Source organism: Vicugna pacos, chromosome 17 (assembly GCF_048564905.1).
Source record: "Vicugna pacos chromosome 17, VicPac4, whole genome shotgun sequence".
Lineage (NCBI taxonomy): Eukaryota > Metazoa > Chordata > Mammalia > Artiodactyla > Camelidae > Vicugna > Vicugna pacos.
Genome location: NC_133003.1, coordinates 50,226,202 through 50,253,047, shown reverse-complemented (window position 1 = coordinate 50,253,047; position 26,846 = coordinate 50,226,202). Strand labels below are relative to the sequence as shown.

The window sequence follows — 26,846 nt, the reverse complement described above, 5'->3', positions numbered from 1 at the left end:
TTTCACCCCGGCTGGCTCTGAGGACTAAAGGAGATGCAGACGGAGAGAGCCAGGCCGGGTGATGACACATAACAGGTGTCCCCCAGTGTCAGACCAGCTCCCTGTGTTGTGGGAATGGGGTCTTGAATGAATGGAATCCACAGAACCATCAGAGCTAACACTTGGTCCTTCTCTGTCCCAGGTCCTGGTCTAATTGCTCTCCCTCTCTGCACTCGCTGAGTCCACAACAACCAACCTCTGGACATGAGGGACTGCTGTTGGCCCATTTTACAGATGAGGAAACTGAGGCCAAGCTCACAGAAAATGGCTCAACTCTGAGGCCTCAGCACAATAGTAACGGCAGACACCTGCCAGGGAGGAGCTGGCCAGGATTCCCCGAGAGACACGTGGGGGCACATTCTCACACACCCACGGCCCAGATGAGGAAGCTGGGACCTGGAGGCGCCCATGGCTGCACCGGTGCTCACCAGCCCGCCCAGCACAGCCAGCCCCGCTCACCTCAGGCAGCGTCCCCTCTGTCTTCCACACCTTGATGAAGACCCACAGCGGGATACAGAGCATGGAGGACAGGGCCATGAGCCAGCCGATGCCATAGCCCCAGGCGGGGTAGGTGTAGACGTTGTTGTACTTGAGGGGCTTGTACTTGACCAGGAAGAAGATGAAGATGCCCTGCGGGGAGACGGGGAGAGGTCCTTGGGGTGGGGGGCCCTGAGCCTGCGCACAGGTGGCCAGCAGGGAAGACGGTCCACCCCGTGTCGCAGCCTCGGAGAGGCGAGGCCCTGCTCGGTCCACGGCAAGAAACACAGGGAACAGAGCCTCCCCGCCCTGCAGAAGCCGTGGCCTTGCTTACTTTCAGAAGCAAGATGTTTGTGAAGGTGCTTTGAGATACTTCCAATGCCGAGAACCGGGTGAAGAGCACTGTTTTGTTTTTAATTAAACATCCTCTCACCTCATCCTCACGGTCTGGCCTGAGGGTCAGAGTGTGGGCCCCTCTTTACCCCCAGGCTGCTGCTTCACTGCCAAGAGCAGAGCCAAATGTTCACGGGACCCTCAGCTCCCATGGAAGCAGGTCCCAGCTGCCCAGTTTGCGGGCATGGAATCAGGCCCCGAGAAGGGAGGTGATTTGCTCACAGTCATACAGCAAGCTGGTGGCAGGGCTGGGTCCTAGTGAGGCCAAGCTCAGAGACTGTCCCCACTGCCAGCTTCGAAAGGTGTCGGGTGCCTCGGGCTTTGGGAATGCACAGAGGGTCCCCCAGGGGTACATCCCCTCCTCAGTCTCAGCCTCGGCCTGGCCTGGGCTCTGGAGTAGAGAAGTGGTGGGTGGCTGGGCTGCAGGCAGCTCCTGGGGGACCCTTACCGCACAAATCCCGGGGGTCACAACCTTCCAGCACCATTTAATGAGTGACAGCGGCCGGTAGCCAATCATGTCTTCGATGTTATCATAGAAGCGGTTGCTTCCTGTCCAGAATAAAGCAGACGGGCACACACACCCCAGAGCATTTCTGTACAAGACTCAGAGGAAAGGCTATGAGCGTCTGCTTCCCCCAGCCTGAGACAATTGCAGCAGGGACCTTATTCACCGCTTTAAAAACTACCAAGGACTTACATATGTGAGGTTTCAGGATAAACTGCGGGAGGAGGGCTTCTGGTCTGCTTTCGGGAAGACCCCACCCGACCTCGGGCAGTGATGCCCAGGAAATGGTGAGGAGTTTCTGGGGAAAAGGTGGACGCAGGGCCAGGAGCTAGGTTACTTGCGTGGGGGTAGGGGTTGGGGTTCTGAACGTGAGGGCCTGGCGAGGTAGCCTGTGGGGTGTCTATTCTAAAGCCATGCTCAGGGGTGTCCATCATCACTGAGCCCAGCAATCCTCACCCACTCATTTGGTTTGGGGAATGGGAGATGCTGACAGAGGGCCAGGCACTGGGCTGGCTGTTTTGCCTCACACTTAGAGACATGGTGATGACTACCCCATTTTACAGATGGGAAAACTGAGCCTCAGGGGCAAAAAGGCAGACCCAAGGTCACAGTGCTGGAGCCTGGAACCCCTCCCTGTGCTGCAGGGGTATAAGAGGAGGAAGGTCTCCCAACAAGTGGGAAGGGCCAAGAAGTCCCTCAGGGGAAGGACGGAGAGGTCCATGCAGATGGAAACCAGCCACAGAGGAGCTAAGCCCACCCAGGTCCCGAGCACCCTGCGCTGGGCACCGTGGCCCCAGCTGGGGTGTGGGCGGGCTCGGCCTCTGCTCACCGTACACCCAGCCGATGCAGATGCACTCAAAGATGGCCACGAAGAGAAGGCACATCCCGCTGGCAGCGTAGGAGTCAAAGAGCTGGAAGATGTACATGCCGCCCTGCAGGCAGGAAGAGAGGCACAAGGACAGAGGAATGAAGACACAGGGAGAGCAGGGCCAGTCAGCCGGCCTCGGGAAGGGCCCTTAGCCCTGCGCTACCACCAGCCAGGAGTCACTTCCACCAGGGCAGACTGGTCTCCCTAGCGTCCTAGAATGCTGCACCCTCCACACCAGGGTGCCCCCTAGGACCACCCTCTGTGAGTTGCTGGGATTGCAAGGGTCCGTCTTGTCTCTGTACCCCCAAAGCCAGAGACAACACAGAAATCCAGAGGTTGGCGGTGGAGCAGGCTCAGCCCTTCTCCCCACATGGCTCCGACAGCCTCCCCACTGGCCTCCCTGCCTCCAGCCTCACCCTTTCCTAAACCTTCCGTGCACCAGCTTTCACAGGGATCTTTCCCATGTGCACATCCAACCATGTCACTCCACAGCTTGGCTTCCTTCAGCCTGCCAGCCAGGGCTGCCCTCCTCACCTGGCCTCAGCTCCCTTCCCACAGCCACTCTCAACATGCTCCCTCCTGGACAGACTGCGGGACAGTCTCACCTCTGCCCCTTTGCACACGCTGTTCCCTTCCACTGGATAAGTTCCTTCAAAGCTCAGCTCAGATGTCACCTCCTCCAAAAGCCCTCCCTGACAGTTCTCATTCTTTCATTCACACTTTATGGATTCATAATTTTTAAAAAGCCCCCCCCACCCATCAGCTGCTCTGTTAGCTCTGAGCTCCCATCGTGAAGGCTCCCACAGTGGTCCTCCATGTGTCTCCCCCAAGGCCTGGCTTGCAGTAGGTCTCTGTTAAGTGCAAGTTAAATAGTGTGGAGTGAGCACCCCATGGGGGAGGGACTCTGAATGGCTTGTCCACAGCTGTGCCCCTGTATCTAGCCAAAGACTCTGTACAGAGTAGGTGTGCAACCTTTGAGGGATGCAGGAATGATGTGGGCCAGCTCCGTAGTATGCAGATTTGTGAAGATTAAGTTCAGTGGAAGGCCTAGGAGGTGCAAGCTTGGCTGGTCTAGGTGATCTGGGAAGAGCTCTAGGAGGCAGGGGAGGCCAGATGCAGGTGTGAGAAGGGCTGAGATCTATAAAGAAAATCCCATAAGACAATGAGATCCTTAGCAGGACACAGTCAAAAGGAGGGGAAATAAAAGTGCAAAAGGGAGGGACAGCCGGCAGAGGGGGCATTCTGATGCCAGAATGGGGGAAGTGGGGGTTGTTTAAGAGGCCAGGACTAACCCTGTACATCCTCGTTGTGTGTCTGACGTGGGCAGTTACTGAATGGAGCTTCTTCCTCGTGGTCCCGCAGCCCCCAGGTCTCCTCCCATCATGTGAGACCACATACCCAGGGGCTGTTTGTTTCCTCATTCATCTCTTCAGCCAGATCAGGGGGAACACCTCAGTGCTGATACAAGTGGTCCCAGTGTGTGACGCCTGGGAGTGGTGGGGACTCTGGCTAACAGGAGTTTACGGGCCCCACACAACTGTGGTTGACTCCTGCTGGGGGATGCAGGCCTGGGTGCAGCTGGACCTGCAGATTTCCGGGAAGTCGTCAAAAATCCAGATTTTCTCAAGAAATCTTTCTCTTTAATTTTGGTCAATTCTTTGTCTTCTTAAAAAACCACGGCGAGGGTGAAACACAGCACATCTCTGGGCCCTATCTGGCCAGGGGCCCCCCATTCTGTGCTGGACAAGGCGGCATTCACGTCTGTGAGAAGGAGCAGCGGGGGGCCTGGCTTTCCTAGTTACTCTGAGTTGGCCCTCCGGTTGCTCTCCCGAGGGTCTCCTTCCCAGCACATCGTATATTAAAGAAAAAAGAAAAAACCGAAGGAAGCCCTACTGTAGTGCCCCCCAAGTGCCGGCTCTTTCTTAACCGCTTCCCACACCTCAGCCTGGCTGATTGTGCCCAGTGTGATCACAGGTTAGGCACTGCTGCTGTCCTCAGTGTTCATGTGGGGCCACTGAGGCGCGGGGTGGTGAGGACACTGGCGGCAGGTCACCCAGCTAGCCCGTTGCGGGCTGAGGCCTGGACCCAGGCGTCGCTGCAGAGCCCCCGCCCTCGGCCACCACCAAATTGCCTCGGTGGAAAATGAGACATTTGAGGACTATTTTTTCCCTAGAGCCGAGCTTTAAATGAGCATAAATGAGGGAGAAGATCCTGCCAGCAATTACTGAGGCTGACACGGCCCATTTGGCAATTTGAACGTCCCCGGTGTGTTGGTTCACAGACACGCCTCCGTGGAGGGAGAGGTTGGCCTGTGGGGCCTTGTGTCTGCTGACTCATAGTCTAGGGAGGGCACAGTGCTGGCTCCCTGATGGGCCTGGGGTGCCCGGGGCAGACCCGAGGCCTGGGGTGGGGGCACAAAGGCTCTGTGAGGTGGGGGCACCCAGGGCGGCATGTCCAGGAGGGCCCTCCGCCCACCTGCTACAAGTCAGGGGCGCCCCGCTGACGCCTGCCCTCCTTGTAGCCCCAGCAGCCTCTTTAAGGCATCAGGTTAACCCCTCAATTTGTAAGTGACAAGACTCGACTCTGCGTGATTAATCAGCACCCAGTGAAGCCCTGCTCACTGCAGTGCCGTTTTCTGTGCGAGAGGCCAGGTGGAAACGGGAAATGCAGTACAGTCCTTTGCTCAGATGCTGATTACCACACCCATTAATGTGACAATGACTAGGAGCAGTAATGACACCAGCCGCCACGCCCCAGAGCCCACCCAGTGCCAGGCCCTGGGGGTGCCAAGCCGAGCAAGGCCAGCTCCAGTACCCAAGGACCCCAGGGCCCAGTGGGGGAGGCAGGTGAACAGACAGGTCATTGTAACAGCCAGAGGGAGGCTGGGCTGAGCTTAGAATGAAGTGCTAGTGGGGGGAGGGAAGCAGAGGCAGCTTCCAGGAGGAGGTGACATTTGAGCTGAGAAGTGGAGGATGAGAAGGATCAACAGACCAACCTCAGTATCACACCAGTGGCTTGGACATAGTCTGAAATCCCTCATTTTTTTCCATGTTTCTTACAAAAGCTCTTCTTGTCTCTAGGCAACAGGGGTTTTTTTTGTTTTGTTTTGTTTTGTTTTTTTGTTTTTGTCTTTTTAAATAAATTAATTTTGTGAGTATGTGGAAAAAGATCTAATCTCACCTTCCCCAGGTACTTGAGAAAGTACTTATTAGACAGGATGGCAGCAGGAGGGGAGAAACGTGGTTTTATGAGGCAGTCTTAATTTGGGGGTCATGGTGAACCCCTCCTCACTCACAGACCCGGCAAAGACAAGAGGGTACACGTGGAGGGCTGGGGCTGGAACATATAGTGCCTGAAGGTGCCCGATTTCCTCTTGTGTGTCTGTTCTCAGTGGTGCCCCAGAAAAGCCTGCTCTGAACTTGAGGCCAATAACCATAACCAGTCAAGGGTTCCATAGGGACACTGTCCCCTTCACCCAGAAGTGACTGTAAGGGGTGGCCCAGGCATCGAGACTCTCACAATGACTAGATTAACCCAGGCTTTCCCTCTGTGAGTTCTGTTCTCCTCTGGCAGTGACAGTGGAGACCTTTAGCTGAGTATTTACACATGCAAGACATTGTGTGAAGGGCTTCATAAAAACTTTCCCTGGATTCTCACAAAAACCCATTACAGAGATGAGAAAACTGAGTCCCTGAGGAGCACTAGACCTGGCAGGTCACACAGCTAGTCAACGTGACAGCTGGGATCTGATGTCAGACCCGCTGAACCCAAAGCTTAGGCACTGAACCTTGTGCTACCCTGTTCACATCACTGACCTGTGTCCACATCACTCACCTCCGTCAGCATCACAAGGCCCAGAAAATAGGAGATGATCGACAGGGCCAGGATGAGCAGCTCCCGCCGATAGCCCCTCCGGAAGACCTTGGGGTACATGTCCACCACGGCCGTCACAAGGCTTTCCACGCACACGAACTGGACAGGGTAGATACGGTGGTGTGAGCCCTTCGTGGCCCTGGCTTCAGGCAAGCACAGCAGCCCTAAACCCTGGGCTTCCCTCCCACCAAGCCTCACCTTCATTCCCACACTTCCTCACACCAACGAAGAAGGCCCAAGAACAAAAACAAGAAGTCCGGCATTTACAGCACTCCAGGAAGCCCATTTGATGCATGAGGACCCTGAGGCTCAGAGAGGGGAAGCAACCTGCCCAACGTGTCTCAGCAAGGAGTGGCAGAAGTCAGGACTTGAAATGAGGTCTCCCGACTCTAAAGCTACAACGCCTTTCCCTCATGCTGCCTGTCACGTACCTACGTGCTGGGCCCTGTCCTGGGGTCACTGACTTAAATGAGACCCAGCTTCTGCCTTGGGGCCAAGTCGGGAGTCTCTATAACCATCCTGAGAGCTGAGTGCTCTGCTGGTGGCAGGCTCTGGTCAGTCCCTGAGGGTGGGACGTGACGTGCTCATCCTCCAGGACTGTGACAGCTCCCCTGCCCTTGGCATCTGGGTGGGCAGATGCCCCTTTGCTGGGTGGAGGCAGTCAGGTGAGCCACATTCAGCTCTTGTGTTCGGGCTGGGTGAGTCTCTGCGCCCGGCCAGACTGTGCAGGCAGACTTGAGACACTGGGCATCTGCTTCCGCTATGCTGATACAGGCCAGATATGGGATCAGTCGCACTCCTATTCACCCATCAACATCCAGCCCAAAGATCACAGCGCACCCCTCACCCCCTCCCTGGGTTCTCCCAGCACTATAGGCAGATCTCCTGCACGAGCCTTTTCCTGACTGCTCCTCCTTGCCTCCCACTCGGGCAGAACAGACCCCCGACTCTATTCCAAGCCTAGGCCCTACCCCTCATCCCATGGGACCTCTGCTTGCTTCTAACTGTCTCCTTACAAGAAGGTGAGATCCCGGATGGCAGGGGCCATGTCATTTTCGTCTATGTCCAGTGGCATAGAGGAGATGCTCAGAAAATGTTTGATAAATGACTAATAATAATTATAATGGTGATGGTGAACATATGGTCCTTGTTATGTGCCAGACTCACTGCTAAACAGTTAATTTATTTAATTATTAATTTATTTGATCTCTATGTGTTAAGCCCTATATTATCCCCGTTTTGTAAATGAAGACACGGAAGCATAAGAGCAACTTGCTCTGAGGTCCCACAGAGAGTACGTGTCAGAGCCTGAATTTGAACCAGGTAACCTTGTTCCAGAGGCTGGGCTGCAACCACTGTGCGGCACAGGGAGGTCACCATGTGGGGACAGCCCCCTTCCCTGGGGCCATTTCTTGGCTCCAAATCCTTTCTGATTCACTTCTACCTCCTTGGGAAAGGTATTTCCATCCTTACTGTGCAAAGAGACTGTAGCGCAGAGAGGTGAAGTGACTGTCCAGAGTCACACAGCCGTTAAGAGTCATGCAGCTGGGACTCAGACCCAGTCCTGTCTGACTCCAAGGCCTGGGCTCCTAGCCTCCAGGCTGCCCTGCCTCTGCGGCAAGGCTGATTGTACTCATCCTTTCTTGCGGGTCCCCAGGGAAGGAAGGAGATTCAGGAGGAGGCTGCTGATTTAGCACCTGACCTGAAGAGACATCAGAGCACAGGGGCCAACAGGCACAGAGACCTGGTGCATGGCCCAGCAAGCCACCTGGCATTTTGGAGCTTCAGTTTCTTCCTCTGTAAAATGGGGATGGTATAAGGAGCCTCCCAGCCCATGCGTTACGTGATTAAGAAGTAAAGACACAGTCCAAGCACAGAGAAGTGCCATCCACACTTGAGGGTGAGCAGGCAGCCATCCACCCTCTGTGCTGGACATCTGGCCTCCAGCCCTCTTTGCAAACAGGCTTTCTCAGCCCTAGTGCTGGCCTGGCTCAGCCCCGACACTCGCAGAGCTGCGGCTTAGCCCCCATGTCCCTCTGCAGAGGAGGCAGGCCTGTCACTGTCACACACAAGCCGCCGATCCCTCCTGAGGCCTCTGCGCAAAATAATAGAAGGGCCGATTATCAGCAAAAACACCCGGTGCTTCCACAGCTCGGCTTAGTAGCTTCTGATAAACCATCCAGGAGAAGGAATTGGACTTGGCGCAGTTGACAGACACGCCAGCCACAGGGCTTGGGTGCTAAGTGACTCACACAAGGTCACAGGTAGCGGGCAGCACCTCGCAGACAGACCCATGTCTGACGGCAGAGTGACTGGCTTTGGCTAGAAGACCTTCTTCGGGGCTCTTAGGGAAACCAGCCACGTTGAAGCAGAGGGGCAAAGTGAAGATTTCTGGGGCTGAAGAGAGCCTGGTAGCCCCAGGATTTTGGCTGGAAAACCAAGGAGAGGACTGGAGGATGGTTGGGTGAGTGGGCCAGGGTGAATTACAGTGTGAGAAAATGTAGGTGCATGCATCGGTGTGGAGATGAAGGAAAATGGGCACAGATAGACTGCTGGTTCTAACTACACATCCTCCACTGAGGAAGGCAGACTGCCAAGGGGATGGGGAGTCTGGGAGAGGCCCACAGGCGACAATGAGAACAGAGGCAGGTGGTGGGACATCGGGGAGTGGGAGCTGGTGGTGGTACTGAGGACCGATGTGGCCACCCCCTCCTTACCTGGCTGTCCAGGCCCAGGAAGATGAGCATCATGAAGAACAGGGTGGCCCACAGTGGGGAGAGTGGCATCATGGTGACGGCCTTGGGGTAAGCAATAAAGGCCAGACCAGGGCCTGGAGAGGAAGGAGAGAGAGAAAGCGCTGGGCCTCATTCAATTGTTACTTTAATCCAACAAGTGTTGAGTGCTTCCCCTGTGCCAGTGCTGTGACTAATTTTCACTCAGATCACGGCAACCGCCCAGCCAGTCGGTGCTGCTGCTACCATGATGATGCCCAATTTGCAGACAAGAAAGCTGAGGCACAGAGAGGTAAGCAAGGGTCTGGAAGGGTCAGGAGTCAAGCCCAGGTTGGTCGGACTCCCAGACCTTCTTCTGCACAGACCTGTCTCTATTCTTCTTACTTGGGAAGATGGGGGGAGGATGGGAGCCTTCTTATTAAGGTGCAGGTCCTCAGGCCCACCCCAGAGATTCTAATTCAGTCAGTCTTGGGTGAGGCAAGGACTCGTCACCTGATGATTCCTATGCAGGCAGTTGGGAGCCCAGGCCGCCTCTTCTTTTGGGTTCCTCCCCTCATCTCCTAGGTCCACACTCACTTCTCTTGGCTGATCCAGATCGAAGGCTTGTGAGTACGTCCTCAGGATGAGCTTTATAAATGTCATTAATAATTAATGTCAAGGAAGAGACTGTGAGGTTCAAGCCCTGGAGCGCGGTAGTTAAGGGCTCACATCCTTGCTCTTTACTGTGAGCTCTACCTCGGTCTCCTCGGCTGGAAAGTGGGGACAATGGAGTCCTACCTAATAAGGTGGTTTTGAGAATTCAGTGAGATCATGCAGAACACCGAAAGCACTTAAAAAGGTAACTGTTCCATAAGGATTCATTCTAATCATTTGTCTTTTCACCTTAAAAACAGCCATATTAAAGTCTGATTTACCTACCATAAGCATTCCTTTTAAGTGTTCAGTTCAATGGGTTTTGAAAAGTGGGTATACCCAGGCAGCGGGCACTGCAATCAAGAAACAAAACATTTCCATTGTCCCCTGGGGCTCCTCTGCAGTCTCTCCACCCTCATTCCCTGTCTTTGCCCTGGGCAACCATTGGTCTGATTTTTTTTTTTTCCCACCATAGATTAGCTTTGTATACCCTACATAGGAGTGGAATTACCAGGTTATATGGTAATCATACGTTTAACTTTCTAAGAAATGGCAAACTGATTTCCAAAGCAGCTGTGTTATTTTACATTCCTACCAACACTGTTTGAGAGTTCCAGTGGCTCCACATCCTTGCCAACATTTGATGTTGTCAGTCCTTTAAATTCAGTCATCATGGCGGGTGTGAAGTGTTATGTCACTATGATTTTAATTTGTACTCTCGTGATTAACACTGTGAAATATCTTCACATAGCTTTATTGTCCGTTCATGTATCTACTCATGAAGTGCCTCCTGATTCTCTGCCCATTTTCAATCAGGTTGTGTCCTTCTTACTGAGTTGTGAGAATTCTTTATATATTTGGGATATGAATCCTTTATGAGAGAGATGTCTTATCAATATTTTCTCCAAGTCTGTGTCTTGCCTTTTCATTTTTAAAATTGTCTTGTGAAAAGCAAAAGTTTAACATTTTCCAATTGTTTGTTGCTAGCACATAAAAAATACAATAGATTTTTGTTTATTGTCTTTCTATCCTGTGACCTTACTAAGTTCCCTTAGTACTTTTTTCTGCAGGTTTCTTAAGATTTTTGATGTGGTCAATCATGTTGTTTACGAATGAAGGCAGTTTCCAATCTTAATACTTTTTATTTATTTTTCTTAACTATCACAATCTCTAGGAATTCCAGTGCCATACGGAACAGAAGTGGAGACACCATACATCTATGCTTTGATTTTAGGGAAAAACATTCAATATTTAACAGCCAGAAAATCAATGCTGGTACAATACTATTAATTGAACTACAGACCTTATTCACATTCCCCTAATATTTTTCCTTGTGTCCTTTTTCCTGTCCCAGTATCCAATTCAGGATTCTATCCTGCACTTCATGGTTTTATGCCTTTTTAGTCTCCTCCAACTTGTGACAATTCCTCAGCCATTTCCTGTCTTTCAATGCTTTGATATTTTTGATGAGTACTGGTCATAATTTTGCAGAATGCTCCTCAGTGTGGGTTTGTCTGATGCTTGCATTATTAAACAGAGGTTATACATATTTTTGGTAATAAAACTACAGAAGCAATGCTGTGTCTTTTCCAGGACATCATGTTAGGGGACATGCGATGACAATAAATCTTAGTACAGGTGATGTTTACCTTGATCATTTGAATAAGTTGGTGAATGCCAGTCTTCTCCCCTGTAAAGTTATTATGTTTCCCTTTGTATTTGGTAACTCTCTTGGGGAAGATACTTTGAGGCTATGAAAATATTCTGTTCCAAGTCAAACTTTTACCCGTTAATTTTATCATCCATTGGTGGATCTTGCCTGCAACAGTTATTCCTGTGGTGTTTGCCTAGTAGGTTTATATTTTCTTCATTCCCTTTACATTTATTAATTAGAGTTCTTCTATAAGGAATAGCTGACCACAGCCATTTATTTATTTATTCAGTTTTTATTTATTTCTGGTATGGACGCCTGGGTATTTAGTTTATTCTAGGGATCACAATCCAATACTGTCATTATTTATTTTGCTATTCAAATTGTCCCTGGTTCGACCATCGCAAAGTTCTTCAGGTTGATTCCTGGGTCCTTTTGATAAACCTCCATTCTTTTTACGAGCATGTTCTTATTTTAGGGGCATCACAAAATGTTCCAGATTCAGCTTGTCCTGTCCCAGCACTTGAATCAACTGCTTCTCCAAGAAGCTCTGGTTTCTTTTATTGGAAAATGGTGTTTAGAAACAAAGATACGGCCACAAGGTATGCTCATTGCTGCTAGAGTATCATTGCTCATAGGCCCCCCCGGCACACAAAGCCAGGAAACATGTATACATATATTCACCCACACAAGCATACATGCACATGAATGTGTATCTATCCGTATTTCTATTGAAACCATGAATCCATACTGATACCTCCAATTCTAATACTGTTCATTTTAGCTTCTCTACTTTCCTAATTTGTAACTTCTTTCTTAGACAGTGGAAAAACCTGCCTCTAATTATCTATATTGACTTGTTTGCTAAATCCTAACGTACACATATAATAGTTACAGAATTGCTAACCCATTTTCCTGTACTAACAAGGATACAGTAGTTTTTGTTTTCCACCTTACAGTGTCCAGTCAAAACAGTGCTTCCTGAAATTCATTTATGTGAGTTATGTTGTTCCCTATTTTTTTCCATGTGGTTTTATTATTCATTTATAATACAGTTAAGTTCATTTGTTACTGTTTATATTCCATTTTGGTTCCACTTACAAAAAGTAGCTATTTATTTCCAGTGGTATAAGAAACATGATTGTGGTCCTGAGAGTCAGAGCTAACAAAGACATACACCCAGAGAAGGGCTGCTTCCTTTTCACCCTTACTTCTTAACTCCTCCACTTTTCCTGTGCGTTTTCTACCCACCCTCTGTAGGTAACCATTCTGTTTATTTTCTAGTTTCTCCTTTTTATATTTCTTCTGCAAAAACGAGCACACATATCTTCTTCTGTCTTCTTCTTCCATACATGATGGGTAAGATACTATGGGTATTTGCTTTTTAAACTTTGATGTACACATACTTAAGAATATCCTTCAATTTCCATCTACTATTGCTTTTTATAGTGAATGGGTGTTGAGTTTTTTCAAAGAGTTTTCAGCACCTTTGGAAATAATTTTATGATTTATTTCATTTGGGCTGTTAATAGGGTGTGTGATATTAATGGCTTTCTTAGCATTAAACCAACTTTACATTATTCCTGGAATAAATCCTACTTGGACGAAGTATATTACCTTCTTAGTATGATTTTGGATTCTAATATTTTGGATTTGGGATTGCTAATGTTTTATTTAGTATTTTTTCATCAATATGCATGAGTGATACTGATTTGCAGCTTTCTTTCTTTGCACTGTCTATCTGATTTTAGGTATCAACGTTACATGTTTCATATAATGAGTTAGGAAGTTTTCCTCTCCGTTCAATGCTCTGGAATAATTGACAGAGCACTGGGACTACCTGGTCTTGAGGGTTTGGTGGAATGCCTCTGAGAAACTCCCTGGGCCTGGTGGGTTTTTGTGGGGTAGTCCCTCCATAACTTTGTCTATTTCTTCTACGGAAATTGGCCTGTTTAAGCTTTCTAAATCAAATGGGGTCAATTTTAGCAATCTCTATGCCCTAGGAAAATATTCATTTCAACCAGGTTTTCAAATTTATATGCAAAGAGGATTGCAAAGTAATCTCATGATTTTTAAAAATGTCTTCTACTTCAATGGCTCTTTCCCCTTTGTCATTTTTTATTTTGCTGTTAGGGTGGCTGTTTTTTTTTCCCCCTTATCATTGGGTGATTAGCCTATTTTTATTTTAAAAAACCCAGAATTTATTTAATTTTTAAATTATTAAAAAAAAACCACCCAGATCTACTGTGTCTCTATTTTCTACTTTTTACTTTCTGCTTTTATTTTTACTATGTCCTTCCTTGTGCTTTCTTTTTGTTCATTTTGTTGTTGTTTTTCTTATGTTTATGAACAGGGGCTGTAATTATTTTCATTCTTTCATTTTTATTGTAAATATGTTTAGTAGAATTTCCTCATGTTGTTAGTTGATTTCTATCTATGTCTCCATGCATTTCCTGCAGTTTTTGCTTCATAAAGATTACTGCTGTGTTCTTTGGTGTATATATTTTTGTATTTTATCTTCACTGTGAATTGTGGCTTTTACCATTAAAAAGTATCCTTTGTCATGCTTAGTGCATTTGTGCTTGAATGTTACCTTGTCTGATATCAGGACTGCTACCCTAGTCTGTCCCTTTATTTTTAGCCTTTGTGAATCGTTTTGTTTTAGGCATACATACACATACCTCAGGGATGCTGCAGGTTCAGTTCCAAACTACCACAACAAAGAATATAACAATAGAGCAAGTCATAAGAATTTTTGATTTCCCAGCAAATATAAAAGTAATGTTTATACTACACTGTAGTCTACTAAATGTGCATTACCATTATGTCTAAAACATGTATATACCTTAGTTTAAAATACTTTATTGCTAAAAAATGCTAACCATCATCTGAGCTTTCAGCGAGTCATACTCTTTTTGCTGGTAGAGGGTCCTGACACAATGTTGATGGCTGCTGAACAATCAGAGAGGTGGTTGCTGAAGGCTGGGGGGGCTGTGGCCATTTCTTAAAATAAGACAACAATGAAGTTTGCTGCATGGGTTGACTTCCTTTCACAAGCAATTCCTCTGTAGCACGCAATGCTGTTTGATAGCATTTTACCCACAACAGAACTTCTTTCAAAATTGGAGTCAATCCTCTCAAACCCTCCCATTGGTTTCCAACTAAGTGTATGTAGTATTCTAAGTCCTTGGCTGTCGTCTTAACCATCTTCACAACATCTTCACCAAGAGTGGATTCCATCTCAAGAAATCACTTTCTTTGCTCATCCCTAAGAAGCGACTCCTCATCCATTAAAGTCTGAATAATAATGAAAAAGTCTGAAATACTGCAAGAATTACCAAAATGTGACACAGAGACATAAAGTGAGCAAATGCTTTTGGAAAAATGGTGCTGGTAGACTTGCTTGACATGGATTTGCACAGATCATCAATTTGGGGTTTTTTTTCGTTAACTTAAAAATTTTTTTAAAAATTTATTTATGTTTTTATATTTTATTGTATTATTTAATTATTTTATTTTGGCAGAGGGATGGTAACTAGGTTTATTTATTTTTAGAGGAGGTACTGGGGATTGAACCCAGGACCTCGTGCATGCTAAGCATGCGCTCTACCACTTGAGCTACACTCTCCCCTACAAACCATAAATTTAATCTTTAAAAAAATGCAGTATCTGCGAAGCACAACAAAGTGAAGCACAATAAAACAATGCATGCCTATATGGAGGTCTTACTTTCTGGGACAAGCTGAAAATGTTTTCCTTTTAATAGATGCGTTAAGGCCATTCACATTTATTGGTATGGTTAATATGTTTGGTCTTAACTGAATATATTTTATAATTATGTATATTTTGTATATGTATTTCTATGAGTTGTGCTTTCTTTGCTCTTTTATTTGTAATTTTTTTTTGCTTTTGTTTTTAGGAAGGTTTATGTTTTTATTCTAAAACATAAAAATTAACTGTATGGTTACCTTCATATTTTTATCTTTTTTAATGCTCTTAGGCCCTTGTTCTCTTATTTAATCCCTTACTATGTGGCTTTCCAGGTTTTCCCCCCAGTATCCTTCACCATCACCTATTGCCCAGTCATCAGTGAGTTTTTTCTGTTTTCTCTTGACTCCTCTTTCCAATTTTTAGTTGAATGGTTTTTCTACTTTGTAACAATACGTAGCATATTTCTACACTACAAAAAGCAAGTCCCACTTCTTCCCCACATTTGTTTTGGTCTTATATGTATACTTGCATACATATTTAAAGTTTTTACCATCAGTTCTTTTCCTGAAGTTTCCCAGTCATTAAATGAATTAGATGAAGATCACTCTCTAGTAGATTCTTCCAAAGGACAGATGATTGTAGAAGTCTAAGTTCTTGTATATTGAAAATCATTTTTTATAGCCTTAACATTTGAAGAAGTGGCTGGAAATTAAATCCTTGGTTCACATTTCTTTGTGTAAACTAAAAAAAAAAAAAAATCTCCCCTACAGTTGCCTTGCTTGGTATGTTGGTTTTGAAAAGTATGGTGCCAGTTTAATTCTTTTGCCTTTTTAAGTTATTTGATCTTTTTTTTTTTTTTTTTTTTTTTGGTCTGGAAGCCTTGGGGATTTTATCTTTATCTTTGAAAGCTAGTATCTTTACTAGGATGTCTTAGAGTTGATCATTCTGGGGTAATTTCCCCTAGTACCCAAGGAGTCCTTTCAATATATAGATTCAGCTCTTTTTCTGTTTCTAAACGTTTTCTTGGATTATAGCTTTAAATATTAACCTCTGCTTTGCTGTTGTATTTTCCTTCTTCAGGGATGCTGATAATATGAATATGTTTCTTCTTTGCTGGTCTTCCATTTCTACTTTTATGGAAGCATCGTGTTTACTTCTTTATGTTGTTTCATTCCCTTGGTTGTTTTCCTTTCTTTCTAAAATGCCCCTTATTGAGACTGTTCTCCACTTGACACTTTACAATTTAGTCATTTCTAAGATAACACTGTCTTTTCTTTTTTTCTCATTTTTTCCCTGATTTCAATCAAGTCTCTTTTTATTTATTCCTGTTCTTCTCCTCATGCATTTGTTCAAGTTTCTGACTCAAAGAGCTTTTTCACATCCTTAGATGCTTGTTTGAGTATATTTAATTCTGTTTGGAGTGTTGACTTATAATTTTATTCTAGTTCATGGTTGGTTTTCAGAGAGGCAGTGTGGTTCTTCATAGATATGTGGGAAATTTCTACTCCTGATTTTCTGGAGTAGTTCTGTATGGACTTGACTTTTCCCTTGTTCATGTTCCTGGGTATTTTATAATAGTCCCAGCTTAATAATACCCTCTTCTGTCAATACAGCAAAGTCCAGGCACTTTGGCAGTCTTTTGTTTTGGTGATGGGAGAAGGGTGAGCTCCCCTTCCCACACCCTGGTTTTATGACACTCTTTTTTTTTGCAGGACTTCACATTTTATCCCCTTTTCTTGGTTTGCCTTCATCTAATAGTCAAAGGGTGCTTTCTCCCTTCCTTTTTGCCTTTTTTCTCCCCTCCCCTAGAACTTTTGTGTTTCAAATGGTGCCTCCTTTAAATTGTGCCTGTCCCTTTAAATGGTCCTGGCCCTTGGAAATCACACCTGTTTGAATCCCTTTTCTGTAGTCCCTGCTAAAGGATCTGTCTGGATCCTTCCTAATATTTGCAGATCTAGATTTAATCTTTCTAGTGATTGCTCCAAATCAGTCTTGGGTCCCTTCACCAGCCTCTGTCTTCTGTCTGTTCCACAGTTTTTCTTGGTTTGCCTCTGCAGGAGAGACTGCACACTGCGATCAGTGACTTTTCTTTCTGTTACAGATATCTGCAGTTTCAACATTTCCTTCAGGGAGCACGGCATGATGGAGAATATACTTTTCCCCTTTTGTTTTTTTCCTTATTGTTCGGGGAAAACTTCAGATAAAAGTAGCTCTATGGCTATCGTTGTCCTCAGATACTCAGAAGTCTTACTTCCTCAAATTTTTAAAGGAATTTGTGTTAAGATTGATATTATTTCTCTCTTAAATGCTTGGTAGAATTCACTAGTGAAACCATCAGGGCCTGGAGTTTTCTTGCTAGAAAAGTTTTTGATAATGAACTCAATTTCTTTTAAAAATACAGAGCTGTTCAATTTTTCTATTTCTTCTTAAGTCAGTTTGAGTAAGCTAGATTTTTAAAGGAATTTGCCCATTTAATTTATATTATCAAGTATATTAGTTTGAAGTTGTTCATAATATTTCTTTATTCTCTTTTTTCATGTCTGTAGGATCTGTATATCTCCTCTTTCATCCCTGATATTTGTAATTTGTGTTTTCTCTCATTTTTTACCCCTTGATTCGTCTTGCCAGGGTATTATACATTTTGTTATTGTTTCTAACAGCAAATCTTGGCTTTGAAAATTGTCTCTATTGCTTGTATGTCTTACCTTTATTATTTCTTTGCTCCTACGTACTTTGGGTTTAATTTGTCCACTTTTTTTCAGCTTCTTCAGATAAAAAATTAAATTTTTTACTTTAAATCCTTTTTCTTTCTAATTAGGTATTAAAAGTAATAAATTTCCCTGTAAGGTCTGGCTGAGCAAGGGAAGGGGGCCACATATTCACTTGCAACTTGCAACTTCTCCAAATGATAGGGACTTTTTAAAAAGGGATCTTGGTATGATCCACCCTCTAACCATAGAGCAAGCTTCCCTGCTTTGCACCAGGAGTGACACCGGAAGGCAAAGCGGAAGAGGCCAGAGCTAGGCTGCACCACCTATGAGCTGTCTGGCCTTAGGCAAAGCACTTCATGCTCTGGGCTACACGGTCCTCATCCACAATAGACAGTATAAAGCCCAGGGCTGCTGTTTATGTAAATGGTCCCCCCTGGAGTTGTGCAGGGCACATTGTGCATAGCCACGAACAGAGGCTTTGACAAAGCCTGCTTTGCAGAGATGCAGTGAGCATTTCATGTGTTAGTGTATGAACAACTACCGTGGGGTCCAACAAGTGAGACAGAGTGAATCAGTCATGGTACATCCATTCAGTGGAACACCCCACAGCCATGAAAACTCATGACTGAGATCTCTGTTTACTGAGGCAGAAAGCTCTCATGCTTTATTATGAATCGAACAATGCAACCCACAGAATACCAAGGATAATGTGATCCAGTTTCCATCAACACAAATACAGGTATACACGCATGGAAAATTCTGGCAGGAGAACTCCATATGTTGTCAGATTGAAGAGTTTTTCCTTTGTTAATATTTCCACATTTTTCTACAATGAATATGCTTTCAATTTGAAATAAGAAAAAAATAACAATAAAATTTATTTTCAGTTGGCTTTTCCTTTCTATGACTCCTCTCTAAGCTTCATCTATAAAATGGAAATAATGATGAAAAGAGTAACAGTAGTACTAAAGATCTCCAATCTCATTCAACACCTGAGGTGGGAATTAGCTCATTTGTTACATGGAGGAGGATGCAGATTCTCAGAGAGGACACAGCTTCCACAGCAAAGGTAATGCTGTCTCCTCATGGGGCCATAGTGGTTTAATTTGAGGAAGGAGCATGTTTTGTGAAGTGCCCACAGTGCGCAGCAGGATGGAATGGTCAGAGCATGGCCTGGATTAAATCCAGCTCTGTTCCTTCCAGCCTGTGTGACCTCATTTTCTAAGCCTCAGCTTCCTTATCTGTAAAATGGGGGTAGCAAAAGTGCCACCTTGGAGGGCTGAGCCGAGGATCACATGAGACAGTTCCTGCCCACAGTGGGTGCCTGATGACTGAGAGCTTTGATCACATTAAAATCCTCTGGTCCAGCTCTGGTCCTGTAATTTCAGCAGGGACTGTCTCTATCTCTGACATACATTATCCAGAGCATGGTGGACCCTTAGTGGTCATGAAGCAGAGCTTGGCCACCAGCTCCCTACTCTGATGTCCACACCCACCACCCTGTTCAGCTTGGTGGGTCAGAGGCATGCTTCCCTATCTGTGCACATCAGGCAAAAGCAGCCACACCCCAGACTAGGATTCTCAGTGGAGGCAGTGTGGCCCCAGGGGTGGTTGGGGTTGTCACAACCAATGAGGAGCATGAACGGCAGCGTATGGATGGAGGCCAGGGAGGCTGGGCTCCCTGTGATGTCCCCAACAAACTGTCCCAACAGACATTCTTGTAGGTGAAAAACCTATTTAGACTTATTGGAGGTTAGAGTCTAATGGTGCTATGTAAATATAAACTATTTTTTTGTATTTTTTAATATACAATGAATTTTCCCAGAATTCAAACACCACGTGAATCAAGGGAAGAGTTATTCACCATTTTGCACAATCACCTCAGCAGCAATAACTCTACCTGTGGTGTGTTTGTTACAGACACATGTCACTTTACACTTAAGAATGTCACTGATGGGGATTCTACATCTAGAGCAAGGAAAGGGAAAGAGGCTCTCCAAGCAGAGGGAAGGATATGTGCAAAGGCCCTGGGGTTTGAGGGAGGGAGCGATGTGGCAGAAGTGAAACCAGACCACAGGGGTGGGGGGCAGGGCCAGCATGGGAGAATGAGGGGGTTGGTGAGGCCACAGGGGCCAGGCAGGAGAGGGCCCTGGGGGCCACATGGAAGGTTCAGCTCTATCAGAAGCTAGAAAAGGCTGTTCATAAGGGAGGGGCATGTTCCAGTGTGCATTTTGAAAAAATCACTCTGCAGGGTAGTAGTGCATGTAACTGGGGGAAGGGTAGTGGAGGCAAGGCAGCCAGTGAAAGCTAAGGCGGCCGTCCAGGTGAGCAGTGGTTGTGGTCTGGGCTGGTGATTCCCTCCCTGCAGCCTGGTTTGTGGATGGACAGTGGGGCCCTGTCCTGAGACTCGAATCCAGGAGAACAATGAACTGAGGAGAAAGGCTGTAGTTTCACTTTGGCAAACTTACCAGACTCTGCCACCTCGGCGATGGGCACGCCCTGCTCATATGCCATGAAGCCCAGGACCGAGAAGATGGCAAACCCGGCCACGAAGCTGGTGCCGCTGTTCAGGCAACAGAGCAGGATGCAGTCCCTGTGAGGGAGCAGCGAGAAGGGCTCGGGTCAGCGGGCGGGAGGGACAGGTGCACTGCTGGAACATTCTGTCTGAGCACCATGGCCGTCCTGTGGGGCAGAGTGGCCCCATTGCCTGAGGAAGCCCTCATGGTTCAGAGAGGGGTAGCTGGCTGGCCCATGGTCACAAAGCTTCTCCTGCATTTCTAGAAGATAAAATAGGTCATGGACCAGAAGCAGGGAGAGGGAGTAGGAGGGAAGGGAGGCTGGCAAGTGGGAAAATGCACAACCAGTAAGAAAGTGCTTGGAGGCAAACCAACACTCCTCCAAATTCCTGGCAGGAGAGAAAACCAAGGAAAGCAAGAGAGGACACAAGCCTCTGAGAGAAAGGGCTGCTTCTCAGCCAGTGGAGCAACCTCGGGAGACACTGCTCCTGGCCAAGCTCTTTATGGGAGCAGCGTCTCTCAAACCCCACTGCTTAGCCTCTGCTCTGCTGCTGTGAGGGGCAGCTCCTTCCAGCCCAGACTCTCATGAGAGGATTTACCAGAGCAGTGACTGTCCCCTGCTCTTGGGAAGGGCTCACCAGCAAAGAAGCACCAGTATAAAGCTGTGACCCAGGAGAAATCAGACTACAAGCGACAGGGCTTTGCCAAGATGAAGAAGGAACCCCCAAGCTCCAGCTGTGCAGTCTCGCACGGCTGGGTCAGGGAATCAGCCTCTTGGGGTCTCAGCCGCTGCAGAGCATGCATGCGGGAGTCAGGCTAACAATACCTGGAATGCTCCACTTTAAAGGGAGGGGACCAGGTGGTCTGTCCAATCTCCTGCCCGAGCCTGGAGCGTCCCTGGGGTGGTGGTGAGCCAGCCTTTGCTCCTGACCTAGAGAGCAGGACCGGTCACTTGACTCCATGGTGCCTTCTCTTCCCAGATGGCTCTTGATGCTCACAGTGTAAGAAGTTCTTCAAGTGGTGTTTGACCCAAATCCACCCTCTCTGGTAAGTTTTAGCTCTACCCTCTCAGACAGCCTGGAGATCTGAATATAGTGGCCCTATATCCTCTTGAGATTTTAGTTTGCTCTGTTAAACTTCCCAGTTCTCTTGCCAGTGTTCCTCATCCTGCTCGCGATCCGAAATTCACTCCAGCTTGTCCAGCCCCTCTTCAAATGTCACATCCAGGACTGAGCACCAAACTCATGAACACAGCAAGACTCTCACCTCTTCTTTTCCTGACACCGTACTTCTTGTAATGTAACCAAAGGTTACACTAATGTTGGTGACTGTGACCCCCAGTTGCCTGGAATTGCCCATGGGAATCAAGGGGATAGTGGACAGAGCATTAAACTGGGGGTCAGGAGCCTTGGGTTCCAAATCTCCCCGCAGTTTCTTCTCTCTGGACCTGATCTTACCAGCTATGTGACAAGGTGGCTTGGATAAGAGGATCTCTTGGGCCTTGTGATCGATTAAATCATTTCCAGCAATTAGTCACTCTCATACCATCTTTCTTGGAACGAAGTCTACTTCCCTGCCCCACTGACTTTGGGTTCAGTCACATGACTTGCTTTAGCAAATTGTGACACAAACAGAGGCTTGAGATGTGCTTGTACAATTGGACTTGTCCCTTATCCCTTCTGTGATCTACCATGAGGACTTCTCCAGGGACGCTGCTGTCTCCACAGCCTAGACCCCAGAATGCACACATGGAGCAAGCTTGAGCCTGGCATGGACCCTGGAGCCAAACCTGCCCAACCCACAGCCTGAAGGAGAGTGTCCCCAACTGACCAGCATACTTGTGAGCAATAAAAGCAAATGCTTTTTGTGGTAAGCCACTGAATTCTGGGGCTGCTTGTTACACAGCATTTATGTGGCAGTTAGTGACTGATACAGGTCCCTTTACAGAATTCTTCAGGCACTGTGGACATAGGCTGGGCTGGCAGTCCTGGAAAGTTTATCTGCAAGCCTGATCACCTCCTCTCTAAGGGGAATTCAGCTTAGCCCAGGAGGGCAAAGTTATTCCTGAGGTTGGGATAAATCTGCCCTGCATGCCCATTTCCTGCCTCTGACTTATATTTGAAACAAGGTGGCACTAGCAAGGACAGTGTTTTCTTCACAGCCTCTCCAATCTGGAATTCTCCTGTGTTATTTGGACATGCAGTGTCCAACATCATGTCACTGAATCCCGAGGCCCCTTGCAGGCACCCCTTGGGCTCTCCGTCATCTGCTGGTGAAGGCAGGATGTGAATCCAGTTGTCTCAGACACCAAAGCCCATGCTTTTTCTAGGAGCTACACAGAAACAGAGCTCCCTAAGAACTCAGATTTCCAAATCCTGACTTTTGGAAAATCACCTTAGGGCATCCATGTGGTTGTTGAAAACAAATGTCCCTTATTGCAAGGTCCCCATCTTTCCCCAGAGGCCTTGAGTGACTTCCTCACACCACAGGGGGACAGAGGCTCTGAGTGGACGTAGAGTGCCTTCCAGCCCTGCGCCTGCACCCCCTCCTTCGAGCACCCCCACCTCCCAGCCGAGGGAGCTGAGCAGCCTGTGTTCTCAAGTGAGGATTTTCCTCGCCTGGTTTGCTCCAACCCCATTCCTCTAATTCCTTCCCCACTGGGCACCTTCTAGGTGAAAAGCTGTGTAACAAGCGCTTTGAAGTTGGCAGGAGCTGAGCTGGGCTTTGAAGACCTCCAGAGCTATTATGCTGTCAGAAGAGAGGGTATTAATTTACTCCCTCTGAGTTGGGAAGATCTGCTCATGGAACAATTTGGAAACAGAAATAAAAAGAATCCTAGGATTTTGCAAGGTCACCTAGGGGATGTGATTTCTGCTGATGGGAGGCGGGGGCAACTGCCTGTTGGACAGGGAGGCAGAAGGGATCGGGGGCAGTCAGTATACTTCACCCACGTGCTCAGTGGGGAAGAAAGTTGCCACTTCCCTGAGACACAGCCTGATGACAAGGCAGTCTTGGCCAAATCCTTGTTGACTGAAGTAGTTGGCAAAGAACGGGCCGGGCCTGGGAGTGAGGAATAGGGGTGCAGGAGACAGAAAGGCCCAGATTCCAAGCCACGTTCCATCACTGGCAATGTGAACACGAGCAAGTGATGTCCCCCAGGCCTCAGTTTCTGCATCAACATAATGGCGCGGCTCCCTCCTTGCTTCCTTAGACGTCAGCCAGTGCTAGCCCAGGCTCGCGGGATGGTGGTGAACCAGAAGACCCAGCCTGCATCCTCATGGAGCTGACGGCTGAGCTGGTGGTGATGGACAGTGACCAAGAGATTTCCACAAGGCCCAGCACAGACGGCCCTGCGCTGAATGCTGGCTGCTGATGTGCTGACGGCTGTTTGCAGGCACCATCCCGCTCCAAATCCCAAGAGGGTCACCCTCAAGCCGGACCAGAGGTCTGCTGTGCTGCTCTCCCTGTCCCCGTGCCCTTCTTGTCCACGTTCTATTGTGTCCCGTGGCTGACAGTGCTTTACCTCTCACCCCACCAGACCCACCTCCCGTGAATGCCTTGAAGGACAAAAGGATCTTCTGGACAATCTGGTCTGACTTCCCCACTTTCTAGCATCGCTCTGTCCAGCCGTTCCCAATGACCTCTCTGCCCAACGCCCCAGGGACAGCAGAACTTGCTGCCTAATGACGCACGGGCTTCTCCAGGGCCCTTGCCTCCAGCATGTTGGACCTGCCGACTTTCACTGCCTCGGTTTCCCCAAGTTGCAACCTCTATAGACTGGAGCTGTGTGTCTGTCCCAAGGCGGTGATTCCGGCGTCTCGCACTCAGTGGACACACAGTACACGTAGTCGACTTAATGAATGGGTTGGTAATGGGATCACAAAGCTGGCTTTCAGAGAGGACGCAGCAGAGGGCTGGGGTGGAGAGCAGGAGACTGCGGCCAGGGTCCGGGCTCCACCACATCTAGCTGGGGGCACGATATCCACAGGCCCCCATTTCCCTATCTCGCCGGTGGGGACAATGTGGGAGGGACTTCGTCTTTGACAAGGGTTCTCTGAAATGAGGCTCCCACTTGACTGACACAGTAACTGAGTGATGTGGTTATATGATGTCCAGGTTCCAGTCCCACCAGCAGAGAGTGACACGTCCCCCTCAGCGCACTCTCACCTGCATAGAATACAGTTTGTCCTTAGACCGCAGCTAATGTGCTAGTCGAGGAAAACAAGCTCGTTATTTTAAAAGTACGTTGCTGATTTTTCTACTGGTGTTTCAGCATTTTTCATATGGATCTGCTTGTACTCTTTACATGTTAGAGGTACAAGCCCTTTGAGTTTCATAGTATATTTTGTTAGCAGGCCCTTTAATTTTGTAGATGATTTTTATAACATTTTCTTCGGGGATGTAATACAGAAGGTATGTAGATAATATTCGTATTAATGTGATTTTTTTAAGAATCAGAAAAGCAAGAGTGAAGACAAGACAAAACAAAACATTTGCACTGTACAGGCAGCTACAGGTGGACAAAAACCTGCCTCCCCATCTGTGACATCTCAGTTCCTCTCTTCAGAGGCAGCTCTTTTTAATAGTTTCCTGTATGTCTTTCCAGAAATTTTAGAAGTTCTAGAAATGTAAGTGAACTAACATGTCACTTTCTTCCTCTGTGATTTAATTATTTTGATGTTTTCTGCTTCTTTCTCATTATGAAAACGATATTTTACTTCTCATTTTAGAATGGCTCCATTTTAAAAAATGTTTTCCCTCTCTGGTCAATCTAACACTGACTCTGGTTCACACATGGGGCGAGATAGAAGGCTCTGTCTTGATTATTTCCACCAAAATACTTACCCTATCTTGGAATCATTGCTGAAGAACCTTTTCTCTTTCCAACTAATCTATGTTCAGGGATGGCTTCACCGCCATTATCCCTCGAGTTTATACCTAAATAAGGAGCTCTTGAATGCTGTGGAAGGGATGTGCTGTCCAGCCATCCTGCATATCCACCTACTGTGATCGGGCACTGAGTTCAGGGGTGCAGACACCTCAGCAAACAGGCCATTGGCCTAGGGCCAGAGACCAGGGTGCAAAGTTCACTTCCACCATGCACTGCTGGGTGACCGTGGGTCTCAGCCTCAGGGAAGAAGTCAGGCAGCAGGCACGAGAGACCAGGCAGCCAGAGTCAGGCAGCCTCAGTCTTGTCTTCCTACATGAACCCCCGCCTCACGCTGGGTGCAGCCAGCTGCAGGAGGCCAGGGAGGGAGGCCCATCAGGAGAGGGGCAGCAGGGCACAGGCCCCTCCAGGGGGAACTGGAGAGGCATTTACAGTCAAGTGAGAAGAAGCAGGAAGGAAATTCCTGAACAGAATGCAGAACAAGGCCCTCGGTGTTGGAAGACTTGGGTTCAAGTGCCAGCCTTGCCACCTCCTAGCTGTGTGACCTGGGCCAATCACTTATCCATCTTGGAGTAGATCTCTGTTGCACAGGGGAGGAGGGAGACCTGAATACATCCCCTGGAGTGGATTCATTCTGCGTCCGGGAATGCACTCTCCTCACATCTGTTATTCTCCTAGGTCCTCTGGTGGTCTGCTCTTTGACCCCGGGGCAGGGAGAGGCCGACAAAGAGCCCATTCATCTCCTCCTGGCCCTGCAAGCCAGGCAGCATGGAGGGCTCCAGGGGCCTGGTGCAGAGCTGGTGGGGCCCGGGGAGTGCTCACCTGTAGCAGTTGTTGTTATAATTGTTATAACTCCCCAGAGCAGTCAGACAACCCAGGCAGATGGCATAGGAGAAAAAGATCTGCGTCCCAGCATCCACCCAGACCTGTAGGAAGGCACAAAGAGGTTGGCATAAAGAGAAGTCAGGTGGGCAGCAAGCAGGTGGGTGGGTGGGGTGGCCCAGTTCTCTGAAATCCCCCACCCACACCCTGCCTCCAAAAAGACTCCACAAAGGGATAAATGTCCTCATCTCAGGAATGCAGTTTTTAGAAGTTCAATTCCTGGGTTAATTAAATATAAATCTCCTTAATTAAATCCAGAATTTTCTAGAGGTTATGGACAATAGTTCACCGAATAGCAAGAATCTAGGTGTATGGGACTCTGCTCCAGCTGTGTGACCTTGGAAAAGCTACTTAACCTCTCTGAGGCTTAGTCTCCTCATCTGCAAAGTGGGGACTAAACCTCCCTCGCAGGATTGCTGAAGCCAAAACAAGTGATTTTTCTTCTTTGTGGTTAAAACTACATTTGTTTCCAGTTAACACTTAAAGGCATTATGTGAATTAACTCTACTTTCCATACACACCCTCCCTTCTCTCCCAATTTTTAATACTTGTACTATGTCTGTGTTATCAGAACATACAACCAGTCTATATCATATTATCCCCCTTTGCCATTAAACAGTGTGAGTTCTACAGGTGACTATAAGTTTAATGCTCACCCCCAGCCCTTGTGTTAATAATGAATGTTAATAATGAATAAAATGACTCTCCAGGCAGCGTGGTTCTCTAGTAAATTTCTCTGGAAAGGCTTATGGGAAATACATTTCCTGGGCTCTTTCGTGTTCCTGATAGTTGATCTGTGGCTTCTGTACTTGAAAGTCAGTTTGGCTGCACATGAAATCCTCGGTTCTCTTTTTCTCTCCCCGAGTATTCTGACGTTGCTCAGCTGTCTCCTGGAACAAAGTGCTGCTGTAGAACAGTCTGACGTCATTCTGATTTGTTTCCCCTTAGAAAGCATTTACTCTCTTTG

General features: G+C 47.4%; 1 protein-coding gene across 3 annotated transcripts in view; it reads right to left on the bottom strand.

The window, feature by feature from the left end:
* Positions 1–26,846, bottom strand: part of SLC6A11 (solute carrier family 6 member 11) — a 123,040-nt gene that overhangs the window by 15,395 nt on the left and 80,799 nt on the right. For all 3 annotated transcript variants that reach the window (XR_012060785.1, XM_072941855.1, XM_072941856.1), the window contains exons 7-13: positions 25,820–25,923; positions 20,062–20,186; positions 8,873–8,985; positions 6,117–6,254; positions 2,244–2,346; positions 1,358–1,458; positions 499–669 (exon numbers count right to left, since the gene is read on the bottom strand). Coding sequence is in view for 2 of the 3 variants with exons in the window: in XM_072941855.1 (XP_072797956.1) it covers positions 499–669; positions 1,358–1,458; positions 2,244–2,346; positions 6,117–6,254; positions 8,873–8,985; positions 20,062–20,186; positions 25,820–25,923 (855 nt within the window). In the remaining variant the exon portion in view is untranslated. The remainder of the gene's footprint in view (positions 1–498; positions 670–1,357; positions 1,459–2,243; positions 2,347–6,116; positions 6,255–8,872; positions 8,986–20,061; positions 20,187–25,819; positions 25,924–26,846) is intronic.